Here is an 11938-nt window from a genome sequence, read left to right as displayed (position 1 = left end):
CTATCAAGGAAAGCTTCCATTAGTCCCATTTTTCCCCAATGCCAACAAACTTAAGGTCAAAGGACACTCACATTGGTAGATCTGTAGAAAGGTTTCTGAGAGTTTGTTTGTCATTAGTGGCTCAGGAAGATCTCGAAAATACTGCTTCAACATGTCTGCCACATCATAAGCAGACTGTCCTTCGTAGTTGACACAGTCTATGGCACCCTCATTCATCTGGCGAAGAGCCTGAATCCGGGACTTGACCCCCGATTTTCTGAAGAGCCCAACCTTTTGGAAGAACAACACTTTGTGTTGGGTACATTAACATGGAAGCAGTGTTTACACCACACAACTAGAAGTTGCATGCAAGCAGAGCTCCCCTGAGTACACGCACCCGCAGGCAGTGCTCTCACCTGATCCAAACAATGGTTCCGGAGGTAGCGCATGGCCTGCTGGATGCTCTGAGGCAATGGCTGTCCTGTGCGCTGCACGTTGACCGTCAGAGGGACCCCAAACACACTCCGGTCCTTGTAGTCTGGAACCTTGATCCTTTTCATAAACTTGGGCATGGCCCTGTTAAAGAACACAGAGATGGTGGTGTTGGATGGGGAACATGTTCACTCGTCTGTCTACACTTGTCCACTTCTGTAGGTAAACCGTGGGGGCTCCAGATATGTGCTAATATGGTGGTTATTTAAATGTAAATTAAACAAAATGGCAAATTCAGTTCCCCGGTGGTACTGGCCACACTTCAGGTGCTCCTTAGTCTTTTGTGGCCAGTACTTACTGTTTTGGCCTGTGCAGATGAAGAACATTCCTATCATGCAGACAGTTCTCCTGGACAATGTTGTTTTAGATTTTCTAAGAGCTGGGCCTGTGAGGTCCAGTCTCATTTCCTCAGGTGGGAGTGTCCTTCCACCTTGAACCTTGGGGTCTACAGTCTTAAGGAAGCTGATGGATTTCCTTATAGAATGGTAGTATAGGAAGGAACAAGCAGAAAACAACATATAATATCCTAATTAGGTGCTTCTGATAGAGTGTGAAAAACAAGGTCCCTTTTGTATTGAAAAAAAGGGTAAGAATCACTTCTGATTTCTTGATGAGATCCAAAGCATTTAGGGTCAAAAGGTGCAGGTAATACATGACGTGAAAACAGCAATGAGAGCCTAATACACTGAGAGTCAACTCCAGGGCTCAACATTGAATGAACTGAAGTCAAAATAAATTCTTCTGCTGATGACCCGGGAGAACATAACATCTTTAGGTTTCTAAAGGAAGATGGAAAAGGAACAATGGTGGTTTTGTGAGTCAACCCCAGGACCCCAGCCTCCCCAGTGTCCTGAAATCAGGTCCATGCCAGCAGTATATGCAACAGCAGGAAACGCATGTTATGCATTTCAGGCTGTCAAGCAGAAATTCCAGTTCTCCAAATGACCTCTCTTAATGGGACCCGAAAGGGCAAGGCCAAACAGGAAAAGAACCTTGTGTAGGATTCCTCCCTGCTCCACAGATCCCACAATGTGAGGCTTTTACAGTTGGTTTTGAGTCACTGGAAACGCTGACTAGAACCCAAGTAGTATTATGGACTTTCAGATTCTTGAGGGTTTGGTGGGTTGGGGGGGTGGGCAACTCAGAGACGAGAATCTGAAATATGCAGTTTTAAATAGCCAGCAGGGAAAATATTACTCTAAGCACAGAGGAACTCCAGAGAAGACAGACCGCTTTGACTTTTGAATGCTCACTAGCAGCCATGACATGTTAGTGTTTATAGCTCCAGGAAAGGTAAAACGAAAGAGCAGAGTTAAGTTTGTATTTCCATACAGTTAAGTATATGGTATCATGCCTATAAGTGTGTATAATACTCGCTTTGTTGGGGGAGAACAGTCCGGTGGCGGAATGTGAAAAGAACACATTACGATCCCCACCGAGAATCTGAAGCATGTGAGGATAAACCGGTCAATACTTATTTCTGTCATTCAGAACAAACAACTTCTGTATTTAGCAAGGCTTATATAATAACAGCCTTTGAACAGGAGGTGCTTTGATGCCGAAGTTAAATCCACTACGCGTCCTAAGAAGAGGAGGAGCTGGAGACAGAAAGCACAGTTTCCTTGCTTTGCTGACTTCTCAGGCAACTTGGGCTTGCTACAGAGCGCTGCTAATGAAATGGGCAGCTTCTCCATTTTTATCAAATGCAGTAGATGTGTAACTGGATAATAAACACTCAGATTACTGAAAAGAATTTAAGGATTCCCAGCTGACACTGAAAAATGCACTGAGATGTCAATCTAGAAACATTTCTCTGCCTTGCACTGATAGTAGAAAAATTAAGATGTACCCAGATTAGGTGATATCCATGACCCCATCTAGCCTTACAGCCTACCCTCACATTCTACATACTAAGGAGCTATATTGTTCAAAGTAACTATCAACAATTCATACAATGCACTTCATCTCTACATTTGAGTCTAAAATATGTTAGAGTAGGGAATTCCTTAAAATAATTATTCACTGTTTGAGGGTCTTTGCTAGAAAAAAATGTAACCTGAATTCTTTAGCACAGGTAGGCTTTTCTAATGATGCTTCAAATATTCACATCCAAAATGATTTTTTTTTTTTTTTTTTTTTTTTTTTTTTTTTTTTTTTTTTTTTTTTTTTTTGACAAGGTCTCACTCTGTCGCTCAGGCTGGAGTGGAATAGCCTTATCTCGGGCTCACTGCAGCCTCCACCTTCTGGATTCAAGGGACTCTCATGCCTCAGCTTCCCCAGTAGCTGGGATTACAGGTGTGTACCACCACGCCCTAATAGTTTTTGTATTTTTAGTAGAGATCGGGTTTTGCCATGTTGGCCAGGCTGGTCTCAAACTCCTGGCCTCATGTGATCCACCTGCCTCAGCCTCCCAAAGTGCTGGGATTATAGGCATGAGCCACCGCTCCTGCCCCAAAATGATTTCTAAAAACAGGCATGAATTGGGTTATATGGCCAGGTACTGTAAATCAAGAATTTCAAAGATGGTCTCATTGAATCTTAATGTTTTTCTTTCCTTCTGTCCAAAAATATGATCTGATACTGTGCATATATTTACCTATAGTGTTTTATTTCTAACATTGGGAAAGAGGTGTCTATACCATGTGATGCAAGAGTAATGTATTCTTACTCCCATCAACTGGCATCAGAGAGTTGAAAACTCAATCAACTAACCCACACTGATAATTTCCTAAGTCTCCACTGGCTTCAGCATTATCAAATGTGGCCTCAAGAATGTAGAGTGGCTGGCGTGGTGGCTCACGCCTGTAATTCCAGCAATTTGGGAGGCCGAGGTGGGTGGATCCCTTGAGCTCAAGAGTTCAAGACGAGCATAGTGAACATGGTGAAACCCCATCTCTACAAAAAGGGAAAAAAATACAACTAGCTGGGTATGGTGGGAAGCAACTGTACTCCTACCTACTCAGGAGTCCAGCTACTCTGGAGCCTGAGGCAGGAGAATCACTTAAGCCCAGGAGATCAAGGCTGCAGTGAGCCGAGATCGTACCACAGCACTGTACTCTAGCCTAGGTGACGGAGCAAGACCTTGACAAAAAAAAAAAAAAAAAAAAAAAAAAGATGAAGAATGATTGCCATCGAATGACAGATGAAATATTGAAATATATTAATAAAGGAGAGAAGTGTCATTTTCCTAATATGGGAACAAACTCAAGGAGCTGACCAAAAATATCATTTTCAACAACAGTTGACTGATTATTTAAACTCTTACCAGCTAAAACCATGCTTGTTAGAAGGCGTGTATTTCTCCAGCAGGGCTGTTAGCTTTAGGAGTGAGTATTTCTGCAGCAGGTTCATCTGGGCCACAGACTGGCAGTTTATCTGTAGTGATACAGAGTTGAGGCTTGGCCGATGTGAACTCTGAAAACTGTGCCATCTCAGTCGGTGCCTACAAGAGAAGAGGAGAGGAAAGTGCATGTGAAGGCTTTTTATTTGATTTTATTTATTTTATTTTTTCTGAAACAGAATCTTGCTCTGTTGCCCAGGCTCACGTGCAGTGGTGACATCGTAGCTCACTGCAGCCTCTAACTCCTGGGCTCAAGTGATCCTCCTGCCTCAGCCTCCTGAGTAGCCAGGACTACAGGCCTATGCTACCATGTCTGGCTCATTTTTAAATTTTTTGTAGAGATGGCGTCTCTCTATGTTGTCCAGTCTGGTCTCAAACTCCTGGCCTCAAGTGATCCTCCCACCTCAGCCTCCCAAAGTATTGGATTACAAGTGTGAGCCACTACGCCTGGCCCAAAGGCTTTTGAATAGGTAGAAACAACATTAGCAATGTGTTGCTTGCTGGCATCTTGTCTTAGGAACTGAGAGGACTTGATTTCTATTCCATGCTTTTATCTCCATTACAGTAAAATATACACAATATAAAATGTACCAATTTCACCATTTTTAAGTGTACAGTTCAGTGGTACTAGGCTTATTCTCATTATGTGATCATCTCCAGAACGTTTTTTTTTTTTTTTTTTGAGATGGAGTCTTGCTCTGTCACCAGGGCTGGAGTGCAGTGGCATGATCTTGGCTCACTGTAACCTCTGCCTCCCAGGCTCAAGTGATTCTTCTGCCTCAGCCTCCCAAGTAGCTGGGATTACAGGTGCCTGTCACTATGCCCAGCTAATTTTTTGTATTTTTAGTAGAGCCGGGGTTTCACCATGTTGACCAGGCTGGTCTCGAACTCCTGACCTCGTGATTTGTCCACTTTGGCCTCCCAGTCCAGAACTTTTTTCATCTTCCCCAACCAGAACTTCATACTCATTCAATCATATCCATTTTTTGAATGTTGATGCTTTGACACCTTCCTTAGGAATGAGCATGGCTAAGAATGCCAGACTCAATCCCATGTCCTCCCACAGAACAGGCAGAGGTAATCTCTTTCTGACCCCCGGGGCCACAAACCTGGAGGAAGGAGAGAAGTTCTTACCTGTTGGACCTGGTTAGGGACGCCCCAACCCCAGAATCCCTTCTTTCTGGGATATCCGAGGGCTCTTCCGGTTCATTCAGGGAGTTGCCTGTGCTGTCCAGGTCACTGGGTGTAGTTCGGTCGTTGTCTACATCCAAGTGTATCTGTTTTGGAGAGGATGGACAGGGAGAGATCGAGTCCAGGGCTGAGTCCGAGTCTCCCTCATCAGAAAACTTCTCTGACCATTGATTGACTATCCGCTGCATCCCCTTCACGTGGTAGAGGATGTCGTCCAGCTCGGGGAAGATGTCCTCGTTCTCCAGATCTGCCAGGTCCCCTGAACTGGAGTAGAGGATGGAGCCCGGCACGTTGTCGTAGATACTCAGGCGGCTGCTCATGGAGCTGGAAGAATTACGCCTCTTCAGTTCCTTGGGGCTGTCACTGCTGTTTTCCCTCCTGAGGCTGATGTGGCCAGGGCCGTGGAAGCTTCCCGTCCTCCAGTTCACAGAGCCGTTATTCCCGGACGAGGAGAAACTGCCATTGGTGAGGGCCTTGGGGAAAGTGCCAGGCTTGTGATCTTCCGGGATGTAGAACACCGTGTCCTCTGGGTAGCTCTCGCGGTTCTTAAAGTTCTGCTCCATCACGTTGTTAAATGTTGACTGATTGAAAGGATCGAAGCCCTCCAAGTACATGCCCACCCGCTTGTTGCAGGCACTGAGGCTCCGGGTCCTGGTAACAGGGCTGGGCGTGCTGACGGCGCTGCTGGTCTCCGACTGGCTGCTGCTGCTGCTGGTCTGCGTGGAGTTGGAAACGCTCCTTTTTCGTACCATCGGGACATTGATGCGGTTGCCGTTGAGGGCGGAGATCTCCACGCAGTTGAGCTGCTTCAGCTTCTCCTCATCCACCCCCTCTTGCAGGATGGGCCCGCTGATGATCAGCCCCAGCTTCGAAGGCGCTTTGTGCTTGCTGTGGTGGGAGCCCTTGAGCTTCAGGCTCTCCATCCGTTTCAGCAGACTTCGCGTCTTGGACTTGGCAGTTTTTTCATGGCCTTTCATGCTGAAGCTGAAGCTGGACAGTTCCTTGGGAGAAGGCAGGCTGCCGAAAGAGTCGTCATTGCCTGCCAAGTTGCTGGAGGAGCAAACGCTGATGACGGAGTTAGTCCGGGGGGTGGCAGTGTCCTCGCTGGGGGGCGCGTGGCTGGGGAGGCTGCCAGTGCTGCTGAGGCTGCGGACGGAAGACACCTCCTGGCTCTCGCTGAGGTCCATCAGCGCGCCTCCAGGGCTTGCTGCGTCTTTTGGGTGGGAGTCTTCTGGGGACCCAGGGACTGGGTCCTGTTTTGGAGAAAAGACATCAAACTCTTCAAGCCGGGACCACCTCTTGCTGTCCCTTTGGAAAGTCCATTTGCCACTGATGGCACAAGGCTCATCCTCGTCTGAATCATCACTCTGCAAAGACAGAAAGAAGCCATTCAAACACTGGGCTGGCAGCCAGCAGTGTGCAGGGCATGAGCTAAGGGCCAGGCAGCCAAGGCTGCTCATAATATGCTACTAGTGTCAATTCCCCACTTGTACTTTATTTTAATTAAATTAATTAATTAATTTAAGAAATAGGGTCTCACTCTGTTGACCAGGTGGGAGTGCAGTGGCATGATCACAGCTTACTGCAGCCTCAAATTCTTGGGCTCAATTGATCCTCCCACCTCAGCCTACCTAGTAGCTGGGACTACAGGCAGGTGCCAACATACCCAACTAATTTTTTTTTTTTTTGGTAGAGATGGGGTATTGCTGTGTTGCCCAGGCTGGTTCTGAACTCCTGACCTCAAGTTATCCTCCCACCTGTGCCTCCCAATGAGCTACAGTGCCCAACCCCACTTACATATTCTTTTCCTTTTTGAAATTTTTTGTAAAGAGGAGGTCTTACCACGTTGCCTAGGCTGGTCTCAAACTCCTGGCCTCAAACAATCCTCCCACCAGGGCCTCCCAAAGTGTTGGGATTACAGGCATGAGCCACAGTGCCCGGCATTTTTTTTTTTTAATAACAAAGGCATATTTAAATAATTTAACAGGAGAGTGCCTGACCAAATGTTGCTAGTTTAATAAGAGTTATTTTATGGAAACTCTGGGATCTATAGGCTGTTCTTTAATTGCTCACAGAAAAAACTTCTGAGATGGTGAAAATTCTAGGCATGCAAAATATTCTGAACTGAAGTCAGCAATGAGCAGACTGCCTCCGGACTGCTTTCAGTTGTGCTGTCTTTTGCTGGAATATGTTTATCTTCCCTCTCGCAATTAAAAAGTTAGTTTTCAAAACACTAAGAAGCATGGCAACTTAAATCTCCAGACACTAAAAATTTATAAGATCTCCTACTGGACTAAAGGGGCCATGAATCAAGGTGGGTCATTACTCAGCTTCAGTCTACTAACAGTGCTTTGGAGCTTCATACCAGTACCTTTTCTTCCCTTCCCCCATAAGACATGAGGGCTAGTGTTCAGGCCACAGCTGTCCTGTGAAGTTTCAACGTCAGACACGCTCCAGCCAATTTAACAAGGCTTCACAAATACCCAGCCCTGACAGCCTGCGGTTTTCATAAACACTAAGGAACATCTTTGCTGATAATTCCCAATTTATGTACAGGATTCAGGGATATGCTGTCACATGGACTATTGCATCTGGGCCTTTTCGGCAGCATATCAAAGGGTACAATTAAGTATGATATATATCTTTTCCACTGGTGTGGAAAATATCCTATGACCCAAGTTTCACAGGACAGTGAGTGGCAAGCATGGGGCGCTGGCTTATAGGGCTCTTCTACACAGCTCAGTGGGCGCTGAAGTTCCAGTCCATTTGTTTAAAAGCTTTAACTCCCAAAGAAGGCAATGTTTTTCAGTTCAGGGACTCTGGCGTAATTAAAATTTGTACCCGGAAGTCAGAAATATGTTCTTTGACCAGACTTATTTCTGTTTACTCTAATTTGTGACACTTAACTCCTAGTACTACACCTACCTCCTCTCCTAAGATCACATAAAAAGTCTTCACAACTCACACACAGAAGAAAATACCATCCAATTCAGTTCTGTACCATTTGACTAAAATGTGTAGGATTTCCTGCCTTCTCCTCTTCCTCCTCCAATTCCTTTCCTCCCTCCAAATCTCTTATTATTATTCTTCAATATCTCACAAATTGGCCTTCACTTTCCACAGCTCTGAAGCACAGTTATTGTCATGTTTGGGAAGACAGAAGAGTGGAAATAAACTTGTTTGTTTCCTCTAATGAGCAATGGAAAAATCCACTGGGATTCTTTAAGCATGATCCCTTTATTACGTAGCAGGCATTGAGTTAATATGCAAAATAATCGATGATGTGATGAGCTCAAAAACAACAGATAAAATAAGGTAATGGGCTAGTTGCATCTCTTGGCTTCAACTACATAAGGCTATCAGTCTGGATGATACCATTCAAGATGTAGATGCTTGCAGAACAAGAAAGTAAGAGTTTGAGAAGCAAAGCCTATTACAAAACACATCATTCACTTTTCTGTTCACCCCTTTCCCTCTAATTCTATTACCCAATTTGTATACTCACTCGTTTCCGATGAGGACTAATTTCTAGCTTCATCACCGCACATTTGTTTAAAGTATTTAGACGCCTATACAGCAAAGAAACTCACGTTAGCAAAGACAGACAACCACTCATGAATGAGTGGATAAATACCTGTTTGTAAACATTTCATCTATTTAAAGAGTTTCTTGGAACTTAGTAATGTCTAATACCTAGAATAGTTTTAGAAACTTCTTTAAAAAGTGAGTTGTTTAAAAATAGCTTCATATTTAAGTTTTTCACTTTAATTTTTATATTTCAGTGTAAAATGCCATACGGCTATGATACTATCAAGTCTCTCTGATTCTTCAACTCTCAATGAGCTGTTCTCACTGAGAAAAATCATTCTTCCAGTAATTCTTAGGTTGAGCCATTATGGAGCACCACACATGGGGCCAAAAAAGAAGTTTGTGGCTGGGTGCAGCAGCTCACATCTGTAATACCAGCACTTTGGGAGGCCAAGACAGGCAGGAGTTTGAGACCAACCTGGCCAATATGGCAAAACCCCATCTCTACTAAAAATACAAAAATTAGCTGGGCATGGTGGTGGGCACCTGTAGTCTCAGCTACTTGGGAGGCCAAGGCAGGAGAATGGCTTGAACCCAGGAGGTGGAGGCTGAACCCAGGAGGTGGAGTCTGCAGTGAGCTGAGATCATGCCACTGATCTTCAGTCTGATCAACAGAGCCAGACTCCATCTCAGACAAAAAAAAAAAAAAAGAAAAGTTTGCGAAGTCTGCTTTCATAGAAATAGAAAGAGTAACAGGAACCAAGTTGAGTTTTTAGCAAAATAAACAGTGTCTTGTATCTCAAATCAAAACTCGACTTTAAAAAAATTAGCTTTAGTTATCTCCAATCAATCATAATCTTGGATGGCCTGTTCAAAATTGTAGAGTCCTTGCACAGAAAGGAAATTGGAGCCCTCGCATATCCGATATTTAGAACAGCTAGGATAAAATAATGTGTACTATAGTCACAGTAATAGGACAAGTGAGCATCTGAAGAATTTGCATACTGTAACTTCAGGGATCCCAAATGTTAAAAATTAAGCCCTCAGGTCAGATTCTTCTTTGCAACAGGCATCCTATTGTAATTTTGATACCAATACCTCTGCCAAACGGCAACATCAATTTAAAATTAGGGAAATTAAGTTTCATTGAAAATAAAACACTTACAAAAACACCAAAACCTCATGGGGAAATAATGCAATAGTTGAAAAATACTCTTTAAATATGATGGACTAAATCGTATGTGCAAATATGAATAACAGCCCTCCAGGCCCCAATTTTCCAGACATCTCCAGGATGATCATCACTTAAGTCTTCCTCCGATGAACCTGTAATGTGTCTGTTTGCTATCTACTATCACCAGTTTTCCAGTTTTTCCTACAAATTGGAATTCTTGCATTTTCATCAGATAAGAGCATTTCATTCGTACAAATTCCTGGGAACCACGAGACCTCCTCAAGGCTTTATCTTCCTGATCCTGTTCTCGCAGTGTGCCTAATAATGTTGATGCAACAGAATAGAAAGTATTTTCCCCTGCCTGATAAGCCTGACTTTGACTTCATAGCTTATGTGGTAGCCTGTTTATAGAGTAAACAAAGATAGCACAGAGTGCCTATGTTCAGAAAAATTCTCTCTGTTCATAGGGAGGAAAAGAAAACAAATAAGAAAAAGTCTGCACACTTTAAAATGAGAGAATATAAGGTCCCTCTATTAGGGGTATCAATTACTTAAATGATTTACACCCACAGTGCTTTAGTTCTCAAATGTTTTCAAGATTTAAAGAACCTGAAATAGTTACAGTTAGCCTTAGGTCTGGGTTCCATTCATCAAATCTGTAATCAAATACTCAACTTGACTTCATTTGGACTTTAATGGTTGAGTGGTGTTTATAACCAAATTTACTAGACATAGAGGCCTATGGGGCCAGGGAAGGGTTTAGCTTCACAAACTCTAGATTTGAGTCAAAGGAAAAGGACCCAGGAGGCCAGTTCTATAAAGGTCAGTGTTACTTTTTGATGTTGGTAACACCCAGCTAATGGAATTACAAGCCTAAAGCCCAGAGTTTATACCCTAGAGCTTCTGTGGTTTTCATTTGTCCCAGAGGATGACCCCCAAAGAATGTACTCCGCTGGGACCTTGTTTACTAAACAGAGATAGTACTGATATGAAATCATAGTTCCAGATACACAAACTGAAGCCTACTGTGGGCCAGGCACTATGCTAGGCATTTCCTATGTATGACTTCATCTTCGTCCTCCCGACTGCCCTGTGGTACAGATATTATGATTTACTCACATTTTACAGAGGAGGAAATGGGGCTTGGGGAGGTCACAGATCTTGTCTGACTCCACATGATTAAAACATGGTGGCTCTCAAACCCAGTAACTTCTGTGTTCCTTTCTTTTTATTTTTTTTTGGAGACAGAGTCTTGTTCTATTGCCCAGGCTGGAGTGCCATGGTACGATCTTGGCTCACCACTACAACCTCTGCCTCCCAGGTTCAAGTGATCCTCGTCCCTCAGCCTCCAGAGCAGCTGGGACAACAGGTGTGCGCCACCACACCCAGCTATTTTTTTTTGTATTTTTAGTAGAGATGGGGTTTTGCTCTGTTGCCCAGGCTGGTCTCGACCCCCTAAGCTAAGGCAATGCACCCACCTCCGCCTCCCAAAGTGCTAGGATTACAGGCATGAGCCACTGTACCCGGTCATCTGTGTTCCCTTCTAACATAAATATTAATGATAGTAATAAATGAAAGCAATTTATATCCGAAGGGATTCCTCAGAGGCTGAAATGCTGAAATTCCTAACCCATCCATCCAGAAACCTGGGCCTTTCCCATCCCCCTAAGGACCCTCCCAGGCTGGGCTCCACAGGAATGTCTCTCTTATCTTCTGGGCAACTTGCACCCTGCTCTGAAGAGGGAGGAGCACAAGGCTAGCCTATCAAAGGTTCAAGAGCTTCTCTGCGTGGGGCTGCAGGAGCCCAGATAAAAGCATAGCAAGAGGGGACCTGGGCCCCACCATATTCAAAGTAAAAACAGAGGAAAAATAAAGAAGAGAAGACGGAGAAGGGGAAAAGAAACAATTTTCCAAGTAAGACTCTCACAAGTAAAAATAGTTCCAATTCTTAAAGATATTTTCCTGGAGTCTGTGCAATTGCTTTAAAAAATTACATGCTACTTCCATCCCTTCCTCCCTCCCTCCCTCTCTCTTTTTTTTTTTTTTTTTTTTTTTTTTTTTTTCTGTTCTCTTTTTTTTTTGCAATGACTCGATCTCGGCTAACCCCAACCACCGAAACCTCGGCCCACTGGGTTCACCACATTAGATCTCTTAGACTTATTCATCCAACCTAATTGCAACTTCATACCCTTTGATCTACATCTTTCCATCCTTCCCCAACATTGTTTTGTTTT

At 43.9% G+C, this 11938-nt stretch overlaps 1 protein-coding gene across 6 annotated transcripts in view; it reads right to left on the bottom strand.

The window, feature by feature from the left end:
* Window positions 1-11938, bottom strand: part of DLC1 (DLC1 Rho GTPase activating protein) — a 546175-nt gene that overhangs the window by 12235 nt on the left and 522002 nt on the right. For all 6 annotated transcript variants that reach the window (XM_037740874.1, XM_037740877.1, XM_017535550.2 and 3 more), the window contains 5 exons: window positions 8508-8571; window positions 4946-6369; window positions 3737-3913; window positions 396-555; window positions 72-270 (listed from right to left, as the gene is read on the bottom strand). In XM_037740874.1, coding sequence (XP_037596802.1) covers window positions 72-270; window positions 396-555; window positions 3737-3913; window positions 4946-6369; window positions 8508-8571 — 2024 coding nt within the window. The remainder of the gene's footprint in view (window positions 1-71; window positions 271-395; window positions 556-3736; window positions 3914-4945; window positions 6370-8507; window positions 8572-11938) is intronic.

Source organism: Cebus imitator, unplaced genomic scaffold (assembly GCF_001604975.1).
Source record: "Cebus imitator isolate Cc_AM_T3 unplaced genomic scaffold, Cebus_imitator-1.0 Scaffold5, whole genome shotgun sequence".
Classification (NCBI taxonomy): Eukaryota; Metazoa; Chordata; class Mammalia; order Primates; family Cebidae; genus Cebus; species Cebus imitator.
The sequence above is the reverse complement of the archived record's forward strand: the minus strand, read 5'-3'. Positions and strand labels throughout refer to the sequence as shown.